The sequence below is a fragment of the Zeus faber genome, assembly GCF_960531495.2.
Source record: "Zeus faber genome assembly, chromosome: 11".
In the NCBI taxonomy this organism is placed as follows: Eukaryota; Metazoa; Chordata; class Actinopteri; order Zeiformes; family Zeidae; genus Zeus; species Zeus faber.
The window spans coordinates 11,919,690-11,939,150 of NC_137205.1; the positions used below are offsets into that span (position 1 = coordinate 11,919,690).

A 19,461-nucleotide genomic window follows, 5' to 3' on the forward strand; every position below is an offset into this window, starting at 1 on the left:
ATGCAGAGTTGGGAGGGAGATAGAGAACAAACTATTTAATTTCTGAAACTATTATCAGTTTTATTTCCTGCCTTGCGTGAGTATGAGCGGGAGTTGAGTGCAATTGATGGTGCAATTTGTTTTGATGGGGTTGTCGTGTTGTAGTGTGGCTCTGGCTAGGCCTGCAGATAGTTTGCAGGGCATCAGGTTAATAGAAGGACTTGTCCCCAAAGCTTTGCTCTTTGACTTTTATATAAGGGCCACCCAGGTGCTGTGCAGGATTCCAAATGCGTCAATAGCCAATCGCAAGAGATGCAGTGTGGCATTGGTGCAGACATGTTTCCATGACAACATAAATGCAAGTGGATGGAAAGTATGACTGAGTTTAGTAGTTGCATGGCTTTATAGTGGATGCTGTATGCAAGGCTACTGCTTAGCGTTACGGTGGGTGTGTCTGATATTCAGCGGTGAGAGACAGCCTGGGGAGGAGAGCTGCTCCCTGATGGTGTTCTGACATGTCCTGTTTTCTAGTCCTGGGCTTCTGAGGCCCGGGGGGGGGGGGGGTGTCCTCTTGAATTAGCTGCGGGGGGCAGGGCAGCGCTGTGCATACTGCTGCAATGCTGACTGTACAGAATGTCATGTTACTAACGTGTGTGTGTGTGTGTGTGTGTGTGTGTGTGTGTGTGTGTGTGTGTGTGTGTGTGTGTGTGTGTGTGTGTGTGTGTGTGTGTGTGTGTGTGTGTGTGTGTGTGTGTGTGTGTGTGTGTGTTTTTGTGTTTGTATAGGGGTTGGCTTGGAAGATATGATTTGGTTTAGCGATTCTGTCATCATCCCAGCTGTCTGCACAGTTTAGTGCTCATCTGTGTCTAGATTGAGAGGTACAAGTGCCAAAGCACAGTTGACACTCTTTTCTGGGGGTAAAACCAAACCATAGACACGCACACCAGAGTCACTGAGCTTCTGTTTTCTCAGAGCAGATTCGTCCGCTTGAGGTTTGAACCCCCCCCCCCCCCGGAACCTGTTAAAAGTCCGGCACTCACATTTTTCTCTCTTTCTCTCTCCGTCTTAGGAGCTGCCTCTCTCCTCTTACTCCTCTATATTTCCTCTCCCCGCAGGCTAGAGCAGCTGCTAGCTAAACGCATTCCTTTTCAAAGGGACTCGTGCCAAATGGATGATGGGGAGGTAGAGAATAGACGGGGGGGTGTGTGTTCATGTGGGACAGCGTTTTAAAAGTGACACAGCACTCGCCCCTCAATGCTTTGTCACAGAAATAAGGCCACAGAGAGGTCAAAACAACATTGTTTCTCTCCCATTGCCGACACCTCTCTGCATATTGACACAGGCCATTTGATCGCTTAATGGCTATACCTCACTTCTTGGCTTTTGTGCTACTAGTCTGGCTTTTCCCCTCATGAAGTGACACTACAGACAGAGTTGACACAGCTGAAATTGTTGCAGCAGGATGGCCAAGCCCCCAGGGACCAGCTAGTCCCTGCCATGTTGGAGTGTCCTGCAGTGGTGGAACCTACCAGCTGCAGATGCACACATCCTGCTCCTCCTGACCTGAATTGTAAGCACTGTTATGGCTTTTGCTAATAATGCTTGTGGATACCATAATTTCTAATTAGTTGGATATCTTTTATAAATGGTTTCACCCTCTTTCTAGGTGTATTTTAACAGATGCTTGAGAAGGAATGTCAACCTAAAAGGGTGGGAGGCTAGTGGTGCATTGGGAGGCACTGTCTGTCGGTGTATTAACTGCCACCCCAATCATCCTACACCTTTCTGTCCTTTTGGCCACCAAAAAAAAAACTTGCCATAGAGGGGTTGAACTTTGCCTTTTGCCCTTTTGATTGTGTGTAAATGTTAAATTACACAAAAAAATGTAAGGCACCACGAGGCTTATGCTTGGTTGCATTGTTAGATTAGTTATGATCACGGTTGCCATCTGGGTGACAAGTTTCTACGTTGTCACTTTCTACTTCCAACTCGTCTCTACGTAGATTTGTTTAGAAGGTGCCGTTTTTGTTGAGTGTGCACTGGGGCACAGCAAACTGTCTACAATGGAGTAGATTAGGGCGAAACAACGTGGAAAGGGCTGAAATTGTGAAATTACATTGTTAAAGGGGGCCTATTATGAAAAACTCACTTTTCAGTGCTTGTGCACATACAGTTCAGTCCCTGATGGTGCCAACGCACAAAGTGTGAAATAAGACAACCCAGTTAGTATTTTGTCAGCTGCCTTCGTCTGAAAACATGTGATTCAGCAAGCCGTTCAGATTTGTATCACAGTCCTACGTCTCATTGAAACTCAATAGAATTACAACCGACCCCCACCTGAGTAACTCACCCCATGGCTGCAGAACTACCAAGCACCGCGCACAAATCTTTCAAAGAAAGAGGAGTTAATACCAAGTGTCTGACAAAACTGCAAACGAGGGAAATGTAAGTATTTAAAAAATAATTCTGCTGTGTGAATGAGCTGCGTGCACTGCAAGACAGAAATGTTCTGGAATGTAGCTTCATGTGTGAATAGTGAGACTCACTAGTGGTACCAGAAAGGTTATCCCTGTAATTTGCCGGGAACTATGTGTGAAAGAGGCTCAAAACAGTTCTGAGCAGAGAGGGAGAGAGCGGCCTCCTCCCTCCACCCCCGCTCTCGCTCTCCGCTCCCGTGATCACTTTCAAAACGCAGTGAACTGCATTTACACGGTAGACCGTTTCAATCCTCGTTTTTTTTCTGGCGGATGATAATAAAATTGTCTGTCATTGATGTCAATCTGCTATTGATGGAGACGACCGCCAATTGAGTACTGTCCAAGCTTATCGTGTGATGTCAGTGCAGGTGCAGTGCCCTTGTCTTATGAAAGTCGGAACAAACTTTTAAATTTGCCCTTGTAGATCTAATGTGAGTGAAGATTCAGCAGCTGGATTGCTTATTATCGCCTCAAATTTGTTCAGAAACAGATTTTGGTGGACTGCTAAGGTGAAATAAGGGAAAGCTTACGTACGGCAAACATTTCTGGAGTGGGCATGGGGGGCAGCAGCTAATTTTCCTTTAAAGCAACAGACAAACTGAAACAGTGTCAGGAACAGGGGGGGTATAGAGGCATGTTAGAATAGGCTAGAATGCATAATCTGAGTGGTATTTTCAGTAAAACAAAAATTCATACATGTTTTGGGGACTTAGAGTCCTATATTAACCTGTTGAAAAGGAACATAATAGGTGCTCTTTAATGTATTCTACAATGTAGCAAAATATTGTAAAAATGGCTTTTTCAAAAATTTTAAAGCACATTTAAAAAATATTTTTAATATTGTAAATGGAATACTTAATGTATTGCACAATCCCAACACACAGTATTACTTCTAATCATGCAGTAAGTACTAACTTAAAGTGCAGTGCTGACATTATTGGTGGCTCTAATGCACTGTTTGATGCTAGTCCACCTCCTCAGGATTTGCTGTTCTCCCACAGGTCATCTTGACAGGAAGTATCGATCAATGCTAATGTAACACTGCTGTCAATGCCGCTGTCAAAACCCCTGCATGGGCTCTTCACACTCCACATTGCAGCTCACAATACAGAAGCAAGTCACTATTTGACAAATTAATACCTTGAATGCTACAAGAGTGTTGATGCAGAGAACACCCTGGCTTCACCTATATGGAACTCACATGACAAGATTTTCAAAAAACAATTCCAACTTCCTTTGCAAATTCAGCTACAGTGCAGCAGATGTGCCGCAAAAAAGCAGAGCTTGTGCAATGTCAATATTTGTTTGGGGGTTGATAGCAAAGAAGGGCATGCAAATATGTTACTTTTGTTGTCATGGTGCCGGAGCTTTGACCCTAGCTGTCACCGTGAACTGTCAGTGACCTAGGACTTTAAGATCATTGTGCTTTTTAAGTGATTTTCAAGTCTCTCTGATGGACTAACAAGATGACTACAGATAGACTGTCCTTTACTCAAGTCCTGGATGTACTGTACAATCCTGTGACGGCAAGCAAATGTCCCATTGATGAAGCCGGGCACTTGATCTTGCCAGCTCCGGGTGTGCTGGGTCAGTGCTCTGAGCTCCCTATGGAGGGGTGCAAGCAAAACCCGCCCAAAAGGCAAGAAACCGGTTGACTGGGTTTGAACTGCCAGATGAGTTTGTATTCACCATAATCACAAAATAAATGTTGCTGTTTTTGAACTGTTCGGGTCGTCCTCAACAAATTACGAGCCTCCACTTGTACCACAGGTTCCCTTTTAACTGTTGAGTAAAGTCTCTCTATTATTTATGGACTTCACATGAAAGCAAATATAGAGCAAATTTACGTTGACATTGCAATAAGAATGACGGAAACATCTCTGCATTTATCACAAACGCACTCTTAATCACAAAAGTTGCAATGTGTGCCGCAATGTACTTTAGTGCAAAACAAATGGGTGATATTGAGAAGAGCGTTGTCTCCTTAGATCCCAAACATTGTAGGTCTGAGTAGAGATAAATAGAAGGAATTACGAGGGATTTTTTTGTAAGACAATCAGATTGTGTGAATAGAGCAGTTTCATGAAATACACAACAATAATACTTAACATTTTTTAATACACACACAATAGAAAAAGTAGACTGTGAAAGTGTATTTCTATGACAGAATCTATCCCAATAATGGCAATATATTTTACCCATATTGTGCAGCCCTCCCCCATACTTCACTCACTGTTATTATCAGGGCCAGACCTGGTTCAAACAAATAATTTTATGCTGGCTAGCTCCATGCACATTCTGGGTCGTGAATGCTGTTTTGCAAAAGATTCTTAGTCACGAAGCCACATATACATTCCTGTACATGTGTGTACTTGGCAAATGAAGTGATTGTGATAGTTAGTGAATGGGCCGTCAGTGCGATTATGCTGATGATGTTGAAAAGTGCCAGCACTGCTGTGTATCCCAGTGGAGCCAAAGAGCTGTTGTGTTTAACACTCTGTCATATTAGCCTTGTACTTACCCCCCCCCCCCCCCCCCCCCCAATTGGTGTAAATAATATGATGGATAATTCAAGGGTGAAAACATTCACAAGCGTTCCTTACTTTAAATCTTATTTATAAATAAAAGAAATAAATGAACAATGCTTGCTTTAAGTTGCCTAATGCATCGCTATAGCATTATTTTTTCCAATTTAATTCTAAATACTTTCTTTGAATGATTATGTCACCTATATCAAGCTCTTGTTTTTTATTTTGATTGCGCAAAACTAATAGAAATTGATCTGCAAAAGCTACTGTAGACTTTTCATTATGATATTTGTGGATTGGTGTTTCTGCCTGGGCAGGTTAGCTGTGCCATGGAAGTAGTTGTGTGAGTAGAGCAGTTTTGTATTTCATTGGTTGACATCCAGGAAGTACTGATGGGTGGATGTGCATCAAACAGGCCATATAAGGAGAGGGGCGGTGGCCTGAGTGCTGCATAAGCAGCCAAGGGTATGATTGACTGGTGGGGTGGATAAATACTGTTTTTAAAATGAGAGGAAAAACACAACTACTACTTCTGGCTTTCATCAAGATCGGCAGACTAGAGGCAAAAATGGAGGTGGTGGTGTGTGGCGGGAGAAAAGAAGGGAGATGGAATGCAGACAGTGGAGAGGCTGAACGTGGCATTTTCATTTTGTACCGTAATAAGCCGTTTATCTCATCAGACAACCGGGTTTATTGACGAGCACAGAGTCACACGAGCATCACCATCCATCCTCCTGTTTACTGTTCCCCATGTGTCCTTCACCTGGCTGGTCCGGCCTGATGCTTTATGTTGGCAGAGACACAGGGGGGCGGCTCAAACCCCCCACCACACACGCACGCGTACACACCCTCCCCCTTGGTGTATGGAAAAACGTGTGTGTGTGTGTGTGTGTGTGTGTGTGTGTGTGTGTGTGTGTGTGTGTGTGTGTGTGTGTGTGTGTGTGTGTGTGTGTGTGTGTGTGTGTGTGTGTGTGTGTGTGTGTGTGTGTGTGTGTGTGTGTGTGTGTGCGCGTGTGTGCGTGCGTGCGTGTGTACAAAGTAAGAGTAAAGCGGCATGGATGAATAGGTCCTTCACCAGATGGTCCTTTTACTCAGTAATATCACACTGTTGGTTTCACTGTAGTTGTCAGATGATTCGTGATCTGCTGCACGTTGTATCCAGACCTCCTTAAAACGTTTGGTTTTCATGTTTTGTTTTTTTTCAAGTCTAATTAAACATGCTGTAGATGAAGCACAGAGGCCCCCATCTTATCTGACTGCATTGAAATCCGGCCTGGAAAGTTTGTGATAAGAAGACACCAAACGTAACTTTAATGGAGCGTGTCATTACTTCTCCGTAATCCCTCCCCACCCCGTTCTCCTCTCTTTTAGCCCTTGTTAAAAAATTTTCTTTCGTCTTTTCTTCCCCTCTTCTCCTGGTCTCTCTTGCAAGCTGGCTCTTCCTATAGGCGACATGGACAGCCACCTAGGGCACCATCCCAAGGGGTGTGCAGAGAGTTTGGCTGCAATTTGCGCCTTTGTCTCCATCTCCATCTGTTTTTTATTTTTTTATTTTAGATATAGGTTATTTGATTTCACGCCATTTCCTGATGGAACGACACAACACCCCCCCCCCAGAGAGCAGGGCCAGCCCCTGCTCTCCGGCTATACGATGCTACCATCTACGGTCCTGCTCCTCAGTCAGTGTGTCAGGAATGCCTGTGTTGACTAATGCAACCGGCACCAAGCCCCCTCCGCAGTCTCCACTCATTAATCCTCCTATCTATGCAGCCAGCGAGCATTTCTTTCATTGTTCTGTGCATCCTCCAGTCCCCCTATTCAGCTACCTGCTTGTCAATGTGATGTGTGTTTTTGCAGAATTTAAAGTGCTTGTAGATCGTAGTAGACGCTTCTCACAGCACCCTCACAATTATCATAGCACATGAATTCAGAGCATAAACATATTTTTCAATGTCTTCTGTAGTAACCTCAGTCTGAAGCATCGGTGGGTTACTGTGGAGGGGTATGCAATTCAATTTATTTATTTATTAAATTAATATTGTTAAATGGATAAATGATAATTTTTGTTCCAATTTTGTCCAGCCCACTTACCTTTCAGCTGACTTGAGCCCTCCATGTTATTTTATTGCGTTGGCAGGATAAAACATGATAATTGCGTCATCATTCTTTTATCCTGTTTAAAAAGAATGTGCTGCTTCTCAACGATGGTATACCGTCACATTCTGATCTGCTCACCTTCCTGACCGAGTCCACTGGATAGTTTCTGGACCCACGGAGTGATTATGACCCTTTATTATTTAATATTTGGATGTGTCTGGAAATATGGAAAGTTTCTATCATGTCTAGTCTAGTATAATTCCATTTTTGAACTTGGAATAAAAGACAAAAATATAAATCACGATTTGGATCACAGTTGCCCTTTCAATTGATATAGTGATGTCAATTGATGTATTGTTACGCATCCAATGCTTACGGGAGATGACCGAGCAGTGAGATGAGAAGCTAATGTTCTGATTCAGCAAGAACCGGAAAGACCAGCCATGAGTTGGCTGCATTAGTACTCCTGCTACAACCGAGTAGATTTAATTAAAAAAACAAATGCTTTGTGCTTATGTTGGTGCTGCTGACAGTGTGAGTTTTGTCAGGTTTTCTCAAAAGCGTTGGCTTTCGGAACTCTGGATCCGAGTCATAGTTAAATGTCATGTGGTGTTATATCCTCAAAATAATATAAATATTCCCATATTTAATTATAATTTCTATGCCATAGTTTTACAGTCTGTTCAGTGAAGTATGACTATCACCATGTGCATGTTGTACAAGTACGGTAGTGTTGCTGTTGGCTAGCATCCCATAAAACATGCTTTGGCTCCTCTGCATGGAGGTTCTTGTCTGGAGTGCCATGTGTCGAAATGAGCTACAGTGTTCCAGAAATGCTTATTTGAACAAGCCCTGGGGGGTTGATATCAGGGTAAACAAGGAAATCTTGCGGTCATCTATCACGTCTACGAAAAAACTGTATTTTTCCAGCTTGGTTCCAGTTTCCATTATCTAGCAGCAAGCGGCAAACTGTCCTCACCATGAAAGTCCTGACCGCTTTTGCTCTGTTGTTCTTTTCTCTTTTTGTCTTTCTCCTTTTCTCCTTCTCTCTATTCCTCACTCACTCACTCACTCACTCACTCACTCACTCACTCTCGTATATATGCAGTAGGGTGGGGTACAGGACACGCTCTGACATGGCCAGCTACAGGCCACTTCTTGTTTATGGCTTCACGTGTCCCAACAAGTAGACTTATCTCTTTGATTCAACATGGCTGCCATACTCGCTGAGTGCAAAGCATTAAGCGAGTATAATTTTATTATTATTTTTTTTTTAAACATAACTAACATATGTTCACCATGGTGTAGAAGAGGGTGGCTTTTAAAAATATGTATATCTTCTATTCCCAGATACTCCCTCTCTATCTCTGGGGCGCAGACCCTGTGAGCCGCCTGTCTAAGCCATAGCCATGGATTTTGCAGCTAGTGGGGGTTGTTAACCGCAGAAGGAGAACTGTGTGCAGTGAGGCCGTAGGATTATAGAGTGAAAGGAGGAAGAAGAGTGAGCTTCATTGCTTTTGTGGTTCCACATCTTAGTAGCTCTGTCTAATTAAGCAGGCCCTCTGGAGACTGAGTGTCTCGGGGCTTCACCCAGTGCAGGTTCAGCCTGCAACACGGCCGAGGCAGGGGTTGGTGCTTTGGTAACCAGAGTCTGTCTCTCTGCCCCTTCCGGAGACTTCATTTTCCTCACCCCATCACAACTCACCCCCCAACCCTCCCTAAAAAGGAGTTGTCCCACCAAAACAAATGTATTTCTCTCCCTTTCTACCTGGCCATCTGTTCTCTCTCTGTATGTACAGCTCACCGCTACTTTTCCTTACTTTCTCCCTTCTGTCGCTCAGTCATTTTATTTTTTCTTTCTCCCGCTCGATGTCTCTCCCCTCTGTCTGTCTGCAGTAAAGGGGTTTTATGAGCTCACACTAGGATGCCCTTGAGTGCGTGAAATGATTGAAGCATGCAATACTGCAGAGTCACTATAGGAACACACCACACACACAGGCCAGAGGCGTGTGTGTGTGTACATGCGTGTGTGTGTGTGCGCAGCAGCAGCCTCACTGTCTGTGCCCAGTACAGTGGCTCTATAGACAGGTGTACACGTACGGGGGAAACTGCCCATGGCACATCTGTAAGCTCTCTGGCTAAATTATAGATGGCTTCCAAAAGGGGCGGATAAAGTAACAGTAACACCTGCTCGCGCCGTGCATACATGTACATGTTCTGGGTGTTAGCATTTATCGCTTCATCCATCTATCCAACCAAACAAATATTTCTCCATCTCTGGCTGTGTATCAAATGTTCTGACTCTGAATAATTGATGTGTTTGCCGTAAATATTTCATGGTTGGCTGACTGAAAACACATACTCGTCAGAGATATAGAGGGGGAGAGTGCAGAAGGACTCTAGAGGGAGAAAGGGAAGGAAATCTCATCAGCACAGAACGAGAGCCCTTTTTTTTTTTTTTTTTACTTTAATTGTGGCACCACATTCACTGTACAGTTTTAAACAAAGATATTAAAATCTTTTTTTCTCTCTCTCTCTCTTTTCCTTGCAGGGCTCTCAGGATTCAACGGGAGGACAGGAGGGCCTAGTGGCCCCGCCCTTTGCGGCATTTCCCCCTCCGCCTCCTCCCCAGAATGGGCTGGCGGGGACGGAGTTTGGCCCTCGGGCCATGTTTGGCACCAGTGGCCAAGGGGCAACGGAGGCAGGGGTGGGCACGAACGGAGCGACTGGCGACAACAGCAACAACAATGTAAGCACAGTGCAGACATCTTTATTATGACGCCTTGGTGTGTGTGTGTGTGTGTGTGTGTGTGTGTGTGTGTGTGTGTGTGTGTGTGTGTGTGTGTGTGTGTGTGTGTGTGTGTAATGCAACCATTTTCTGCTTAACTTAAACCACCATCGTCACAAATTAATTGATTTTAATTTGTGGCTGAATACATTCCGTGATGTATGTATTTTGCGATGCACTTTTTTTTGTATGATGCTATTCTTCTCCCTCCCAAGGGAAAGACGGAACAGACTTCTCACAGCGAGGCTGGGGGACAGTGCATCGCAGGGGGCACAGGGGGGGGCGGAGGTGTGTCAGCTGGGGACTCTGCGGAGGCCAAGGGCACCCCCAAACGACTGCACGTCTCAAACATCCCCTTCCGCTTCCGCGACCCAGATCTCAGGCAGATGTTTGGGGTAAGGAGCTGGGAACATGCGTGGTGGGTGGGGTTGTTTGGGTGTGTTAAATCAATAAATCCGTCTAGTATCTTCCGTCACCCACTCTACCACCACGGGGGAGGATGGGTCACAGAGGGGTCTGCAGACTGGACAAAAGACCCCACCGAAACACAGAACAGAGAGAGAATTCTGGCAGTGCTTGAGTTAGTGACACGTCTTTAACATGGTCAAAGAAAAAACTTCTCTGTGCAATAGAAAGTTTCGTTTTGTGTAACAGTGACCCCTAGTGAGTTCCAACCTCATCAGACGGCACTGTGGTTTACTGTGAATTATTTACACCAAGCTGTTTGGAGAGCGACCGTGATTGAAGCCAAGTGCAATGTCCTTGATGTTGGATTAAGTGCTGTCACGGTTATTGCATAATTGCCCGAGCGCAATGATTTGATCAGATCAAGATATTTTTGTAAAATCTTTAGATTCCACTATAATGTTTCCATCCAAAGTTGAGGGGAATTTTAAGCCAATGTTAAAAATGTCACAATACATAGAATAAAGTGAAGTTTGTGAGTTTCCTTTGGTTAAGTAGAGGAAAATCAACAGGATTTGAATGTTCCAATCGTCAATGCCAATCGTTTATTGACATTGAAGATTTGAACATAAAACTCCTGTTGATTGATCTCCTCTGCAATAGATAGACATATGTTATTACACTATTATACATTTTTGTAATATTGTTAATTGCAATTATTTGTATGACAATTTACATTATTCATGAAGTTTCATTATTGTGACATCCCTAATTGAATTAAAAATGGTGTTTTCCTCTTTTATTTTCAGCAATTTGGCAAGATCTTGGATGTGGAGATTATATTCAATGAGAGGGGGTCAAAGGTGAGAAGCCCGTTGATTTGGTTTGTGTGTGGGGAGGCGGGCGGGGATTACAACATTTGACCAACATAAGTCTTGATCAGATGAAAACATACATTGTGAATGAATCGAGCCTGCTGTGTGGTGTCTAAAAGAAGGTGAAGGTGCAGCATCATAACCCCCACCCCCCTCTCTCTTTTCCTCTCTCTCCCCCATCCTGTCCCTGCTCTCATTGTCAACCCCCTCTAACCGTCTTCTGCATACTGCAGGGCTTTGGCTTTGTGACATTTGAGACCAGTGCCGACGCAGAGAAAGCCCGGGAACGGCTCCACGGCACGCTCGTGGAAGGTCGTAAGATTGAGGTAATTTTCCGTTCACTATTCCTCCTCCGGCTGCTTTCCCATTGCAATCTGCTTGATTGCTCCTCCCGCTATCCAGCCCCCGTCCTCCCATCCTCACCGCCATGCTTTGATGCTCCCGCTGCTTTCCCATGCTGTGCTCTTTTTTTATTTTTTCATATGTTCTGTTAATTCTCAGTTTCATGGCAGGACTAGTTTGGGGGTGCGAAGCAATTCACGGCATGCTGGGTACTTTTACTCCCTGCAACCTTCATTTTTTGTATTCCTCTGCATGTATTTTTTAATCTTTCCTTTACATTTTTTAGTATTTTGCACCGCTTAGTATGGCAGTACTGACACATTGCAGGTTGTTTTTGTTTGTCTTTTTTGCACATCAACCGTTAGCTACAATGTTTGTTTAGCTAGAGGTACCGCAGGGCATGAGAGGAACGGCGTGTAAGGATGATGCATGGCAGATTGCTGTCAGATGCTTTTATTTTCTTCCCTTAGCTGAGATGTCTTCTTCTGCCCCCCCCCCCCGCACTGTTGCTAAGTGGTCGTGACAAGCCTATGGCTCCTGGTGCGACAGTAGCGACGCTGCGCATCATGGCAACACCGACGCATGTTCTTTCCATGCTCTGGACTCTGGAGCCTTTTCTCCCAAATCTTGTCATTTCACACTTTTTGTTTTAATTGAGACACGTGATGGTAATGGAGTTTAGGAAGTTGCATGGAATGCTATTTATTTATTTATTTGTTTGTTTTAATCACAATTTTGTTTCTGTGTTGGGACGATAGCCTGCTAACTGCCCCCCTTTACTGTAACTGTACCAGATAGGATTCAAACCAGGGGATTTGCATGGGCTTGCCGTGGTGGTGTCCTTGTTGTGTGTGTGTTTGAGTACGGGAAGTGAGTGAGTCTGTCCCTGCATGGTGAATGGGCTAGCTGGGCCCTTGTAAAACTTTTACTTCATTTTTTTATTTAGTTTTTAACATTTACTGAGTGTGGTTTTGAGGGGTTGACATCCACTTGCATCTACCGGTACTACATGCCCCTTCACCACCCTTGCCTCCAGCCAATCAGCAAGCTGAATGGAGCAACCGAGGGAGCCACTCTAACCTGCATCATTTGGACGTCCCTTATAAAAAAATAATAATAATCAGCAACTTGCGCTGTCTGTGGTGGAATCTGACTTTTTTTTTTTTTTTTTTTTTTTTTGTCAAGGGTTAATTTTGAGCCTGCGTGTTGCATGACATCAGACGGTTCAGATCATCAATCAGAAACATGTCTTTGTTTTGGTCACCGACACCATCACTGCATGCGTCCTGTTGTTCTCCAGTGTCGGTGTCAGGCTGCAGCAAGTTGCGTCTCCGCTGCATGGTGGACGCCCAGCAGAGCAGAGGCTGCTGGGCCTGTTTCTCTGCGTGTGCGGGACAGTTTACTGTGCATGGGAAAAAGGTTTGACGTAGGCCATGGAGTTGTTCTATTTTTATTCATGCCTTTCCTTCGGCAGAGGAGAAGCGGGCTGGTCATTTATTTTCCAGGCAGTGCGTTATTGTGACTCTTGCAGGTCCTCTTTCTTCAGTCGGTCTTATCATTTCAGAGTTTGTTGAACTGTGGTTTCAGTGAAAGGCATGTCCCATGTGCCTAAGTCGAAGGTGTCATTTTGACTGTTCAGATTCAGAAACTCTGAAATATAGGCCTACTTGCTCCGGTTTTTGATTTTAACATTCTTTTGAGTGCGAATCGCGTCCATGCTGCCTCCTGTTTTTGCTGTCCGCTGGCATGGGGCTGAGGTGGTGTTTCTGTGGGTGTGCATGGTTGATATTTTAGTGTCCTGTTCTGTTGACATGTCTAACATAGGTACCGATGCGGACGGGTGGATGTGTATCTTGCATGTCTGTTGTCTTACTTGAGCCTTTTTAGAACATGGGTTTTTGGTGACGGTGCTGTTTCAGTTGTTGTTCGGCATGGAGTCTTTTTTTAACTTGCGTGTCTCCCAGCCTTGGAATCTTCACTGAAATGTAGTCAGTGCAAGTGTAAATATTTTAGTTTGTAATTATAATAAGTCTTTGTACAATCGCTGTCATTTCCTGGCGCATGCTGACATTTTGGACTTTTTTTTCGATTGCCTTCTTGCCTATAGTGGTGTGCATGTTTGTTGTTCTCTTAGGTTTGTTCTAATTTAGGGGATTTGTTACTTATAATTTAATATATAGACATGTACAAGTGTTGTATTGAAAGTCACATTGTACTTCTCTTTGTCTGGAATAAAACTCTGCGCTTTGAAGAAGTCACTTTTCCTGTACGCTTCCAATGTATCCATGTAAGTGGCCCAACTCCAAATCACTCTGTGTCCTACCTGCTGTTTGTAATCTCATTTCATCCCCACTATTTCTATATAAGCTAAACAGTCGTGTGTGTGTGTGTGTGTGTGTGTGTGTGTGTGTGTGTGTGTGTGTGTGTGTGTGTGTGTGTGTGTGTGTGTGTGTGTGTGTGTGTGTGTGTGTGTGTGTGTGTGTGTGTGTGTGTGTGTGTGTGTGCGCATGGAATAGACCTTATCCTGTCTGAGTCTGCAAATACCCACCTCTGTTCAACCCCTGAACCATCCCAAATACAGGACATTTTCCCATATTTGTGGGCACCTGTACACCTCTCAGTCGTTCTATAAATCATGCAGTAATGTTTTTTTGTGGGATCAGGTTGTCCCATTACCTAGCATTTGTCTTTCATTGGCATTAACATTTCACTTACTCACTGATTCCACACTTAAAACTTTACTTTTCACCCTTTTTGAGACTTTTGTAGACCCACCTCATTGTCTGGGATAGTTTATGGCCAGTATGAGTAGTAGGCTACTCAGACTGGTGTAGGTGTGTGTGTGTGTGCGTGGGAGGGTGGTTGAGAGTGATGGGAAATAGTGGCTCTTCCGCTGCGCAGAGTTTTAGTCAGACATTTAAATACAATGGTAGCTGAGGTGTAGGGCTGGGTATCATTTAAAAAATGACGATACCAGTACAGATTCCAGAACCAATACCAGTATCCTTGAAGTGATACCGATACAAATAAGAGTACTTCATTTGATACCATTTTTTGTAATATACCCATCATGTGAATGGAAACATTCAGTTGCGTAAAATGCCACTAGTTCCTCCCATCCAAATTATTTTTACATTAATACATATTGAAAGTGTTCAAATTATTGTAACATTAATAAACTGTACAAAATTTAACAATTAAGTATTTGGGCAGTGTTTAAAACAAATTGCCAGTACTGGAGGAACAATTACAGCGAATAAAACCTCTCTCAATGTTCAGATGGATACCTGACAGACTTAAGACTGACTTGAAAAATTGTGAACCTATCCTTTAACAGACCGTTGTAGCTTCTGCGGTAGTGAGCTAAATCACACATCGCATTACATTGAAAAACGCTTGCGGTGATTGGCTACAAGCAAAACCATTCCATAGTCATTTTTGTCTAGATCTGGGCACAGAAAGTATTATATGCAGGTATCATTTGACAGTTTATTTCTTGGTATTGGGTTATTCCGGTCGATACATTAAAGGTATTAAGTACCAATACCCAGCCCTACAGGTGTGTGTGTGTGTGTGTGTGTGTGTGTGTGTGTGTGTGTGTGTGCGTGTGCGTGTGCGTGTGTGTGTGTGTGTGTGTGTGTGTGTGTGTGTGTGTGTGTGTGTGTGTGTGTGTGTGTGTGTGTCGCTACTGGCGCTGGAGGCAATTGGGTAGAGGAAAAAAATCCTGGCCATCACATTCATTGTCACCCCTGCATGGGCGCGTGTGATCTTAAAAGGGTGGAGGTGTTCACCTGCATGAATGACTATGGCCATTGTCACCCACCCACACTGCGTTGAGCCACTGTTAAACAAAGGCACAACTTCTGGCACTCCGAACCTTCAGCTCAGCATATCACCTGTTCAATCTGTTAAAAACGTAAGCCCTGTATCTGCCTGTATTGTGTAATTTTAACCTGATTTCATCATACCGGTTGAAAGGATGTTGTGAGAAATTATTTTTCATTTTTGTGAGCCAAAAATTGAACTAGGACTGAGCTGAAGGCCTCCAGTGCCGCAATGCTGTGGTCTTTCAGATGAACGCTTTCCGGGCATCCCGGGGCTCGCTGTCTGAAGGAGCCACGGCCCTGGAGCTCGCATGATTAGCCTCCAAGTAGCGTGGGTCTCTGAAAGAAACGATGTGATGGCGTGCGTGTGTGTGTGTGTGTGTGTGTGCGGGTGTGTGTTTGTGTGTTTGTGCGTGCGTGTGTGTTGCAGAGGTTGGCAGAAAAGGGGAAAGAAAGTTTTGCACTTTTCCCTTTCCAACCCTGTCACCCTGCTGTACTCTTCCTGTCGCACACCCCCGTGTCCGTTCTCTTCATGCCAGTCTAGTCCATCTTACCTCTCTCCCTTGTCTGGGTGAACTTCCGTTAGCTGTCTGTCTGCCTCCGACATTGGTTTCGGCCTTCTTTATGTCTTTTAATAATACCCTTCTCCCTCTCTCCTTCTCTCTGTTATCCCAGCAAACTTGTAGAAGTTATCTTTTCTTTATTTTATTTAAAAAATAGTATGGTCTCTTTTGGGGGGAACTGGTGAGACCGGCGCAACTGTTGTTGTCACTATCCATTTCAGTTTCTAGCAAACAAACAGTTGTAGCCTAGAGTTAAGCACCCTAGAATAAGCTCTTTCCAGCTCCCTTTAACCAGCACTCCTCATGACTGTGGACCATTTCCCCACTCTTACACCACGCTGTTTTTTGTTCACACTTTTCCAGTTTCCCTTTATAGCGTTTCCAATTAACTGCTGTTTTAGATTTAGTGGGCTAATACATGTTTATTTTGTGGTTCATGGCAAATATACCACTTTTCCTTCCAGATCCCTTTTACAAGTAAAAATTTGAATCCAGTAGCGCAGAATCTCTTATTTCCTCCTCACAGCATTTACTGTGTAAGGGATGAAAGCTTGTCAGAAGACTCTGCAGCGCTGAGAATAAGCACAGTCTTCGTTTTTCCCTTTTTTGAAATTCACAGCGCCTGTTATTTTTTTTAAAAATTTTATTTCACGGGGGTGGGCTGAGTGTTTTTATTTTCTTTTGTTTCCAGGGGTTATTGTTTCCCTCATTTATTATATTTTTCTGTTTCCCTGACGACTTCTGTGTTGTTGTTGTCAGTCTCCACGGTAACCCCTCGCTGTTCCTACATGAACGGTAAGTTGTGTACAAACATCAATCACTGAACTGACCCCCCCCCCCCACAGCTGAAATAGTTATGAGAATACAAGTAACAAAAAATATATATATATTTAACTGCACTATTTTGTGACATTCTAGTTATAATTGTTGTGCTTGTATTTGATATCTTGATTTGGATCTAAGATTCCTAAGCGTAGACCCCCATCCCCCCTTCCTAGCTCTACACCACCGAAAGCTATCGATATCATGTCCCTCTGATTTCAGCACACAGACAAAAGGACTTAGCATCCTTCACAGCCTCCTTTTAATTAGGAGGGTGCATTCTTCCCCGCCAGCATCTCATTAACACCTCACTGGGAATGACGGAACGTAATCACCCTCCTTTCTGCGATGACGCGACTGTCCACTACCCATCTGATTAATTCTCTAATGAAACCAGATATCCAGCACTGGGTTTTCCCGATTATTAATAATAATCGTTGTCCGCCCATGCCACAGTTCTACCAAATTGATTTGTTTTGTCCGCAGCCACCACGGTCCGGCATACTTAAAAAAAATATCAGATGAGTCTGTCACAAATTCAGCCAAGGGCCGAGTCATGTTATCCTAACATGCCGATGTTTATATGATAGTCATATGGCTTAGGTGGCTGCATTGATATGCACACAGTTAAAGGAGGGTTCTCCATTTTTCAACCACAAATGTTGTTTGGCATTCAGCAAGGTTCTTGGCACAACCTCGCTGAATGCTTTACTTCTGAGAAACTTATCTCTCTGCTGCAGCTTCTCACTGTGCTTAAATGCAGTTCAAGGAGGCAACATTGTGAGCCTTAAAAATAAATAAATAAATAAATAATAAAAAAAAAAAGCTTAAAATGTCTTTCTTTTTTTTTCTCCCAACGGGGAGCTCACAAATATTGTCAGTGTTTATACTGTACATGATATCCAAGGAAGAATGGCTAGAAATGTGTGTATTTCATCAGGGTTTTATTGACTCTGTTGCTCTGCGTATAATTTTAGTAATTTTAGTTTTAGAATTTTAGTAATTCTAAATAGAATGATTCTAATGAAATTACTATTGTTCAAAACGTGTTAAAATAACAAATACACATGACGGCCTGTCACTATACTTACTATATCGACTTATCGTACGATATATGGACATCACCTCAATACTTTTTCTTACCTCGATTATTGCCCATCATGTTTGTTAACACAGCTTTGGGGTGGAAAAAAAAGAAAGCGTTTTTCCACAGCCCCGGGGAGCGATGCCGCTACTCCAAGTATCAACATGACAACTCGTAGTAGTATCTCGGGGACAGAAGAATCCACAGAAATTGCGATCTCCTCCTTATCTTTTAGGGTTTTCACAGTGACCACGATCAAAGTCCATGGCTAAGTTCTATCTACGCTAGAATCCGCAGTGGACTCTCTGCCACTGTTACAGATGCTGCGTTCAAGTCACGTGGGCATTTACAATAAAAACGATTTGCTGCTTCCTGCTGCTCGTATCAGTATGTTTTTTATATCCATAACTGCACTACTTATATTTGAACTTATAGAAAAAATATATTTGGAAATGACTTGAACAATAGTGCCAGCTAAGTGACCTAATGTAGCGGAAATGTTGTAAGTTTCAAAGTTAATAAAAACCGCTATGGAAGGAATTATGTGTCAAAATTAACAAATACATATAATGTAAACCATTAAACTATTTTACAAATTAATGTAACTGAGCGGAATGAACAGGAACAAAAACTATGCTGAGACACATTTTGCTGTCAGTTCTGGTCGCACTGCTTCGGTGTCTCTGTGTCTGAGTTTCACCATGGGCGGGCCACATGCAGCTCCTCCACACACACACACACACACTGGATATTTTTATATTTTGTTCACATTACAATGTCTGAATATTCTTAAGAATTACAACTTTATTGCTATTTGAAAGGGTGTACTTTCATTATTATATTATTATATCAGTGGCAAAAAGTGGTCTTAAAATGACATAATATTGTTTATCGCAATTTTTTCTTGTACAATATTTCATCCAACAGGGGAGATTTTATGTTTTTCCTACAGGCTTAAATGTTTGCGCTGTTAACTGCATTTTAGCACGGTGAGAAGCTGCAGCAGAGAAGTACATTTCTTAATAGTAAAGCCTTCACCAAGGCTGCTTTATGAACAGTCACAAAACATTTTCACTGGTTGGAAAATAGCTAACCTATCCATTAACTGGATATCAAAACACTTAATGAATGTCCTAATGTACAATAATTAAAGAGATACCCTACTTCAGCATACATAGACTGTGACATGCAGTGATTATAAGTTAAACTATGAACTACTATAGTAGGCCTTTTTCCAATGTTGTCTTTATGACTGATCTATATTATAGTTTCAGTAGTTGGACAATATATATTCAGGAAGCAGCTGCTCCTGCTCCTTTTCAAAATGCTAAAGTTATGTAACCATATGCATCTCTGAACTGCTATGGGGTTTACCTTGCTCTTCTCTGGGTCTTCTCTTATGCTGCCATTTTGTTTTTCTCATTTGTTTTTGTTTCTGTAGTGCGCTGTCTATGTATGATGAGTTGTAGTTGCAGTAGTAGTCGTAGTATTAGCCTTGTACTAGTCTTGTACTGGTATGTGACACACAGTCCTAATGCCTGGCCGAGTGTCTCATAATGATTTGTTTGTTTTTTCCTTGTTTGGGAATGAGGATTGCTCTTCTCCTCTTTCTCCACCCCTCAATCTATCTCACCCCCCCCCCCCCATCTTTGGTGCTCTGCTTCTCAACCTTCCCCT

At 43.2% G+C, this 19,461-nt stretch overlaps 1 protein-coding gene across 1 annotated transcript in view; it reads left to right on the forward strand.

Moving 5' to 3' along the window:
* Positions 1–19,461, forward strand: part of LOC307236416 (RNA binding protein fox-1 homolog 2-like) — a gene marked incomplete at its 5' end in the record, with an annotated part of 47,379 nt that overhangs the window by 15,475 nt on the left and 12,443 nt on the right. Inside the window, 4 exons of the mRNA XM_080008834.1 lie at positions 9,633–9,830; positions 10,085–10,264; positions 11,084–11,137; positions 11,383–11,475. Coding sequence (XP_079864960.1) covers positions 9,633–9,830; positions 10,085–10,264; positions 11,084–11,137; positions 11,383–11,475 — 525 coding nt within the window. The remainder of the gene's footprint in view (positions 1–9,632; positions 9,831–10,084; positions 10,265–11,083; positions 11,138–11,382; positions 11,476–19,461) is intronic.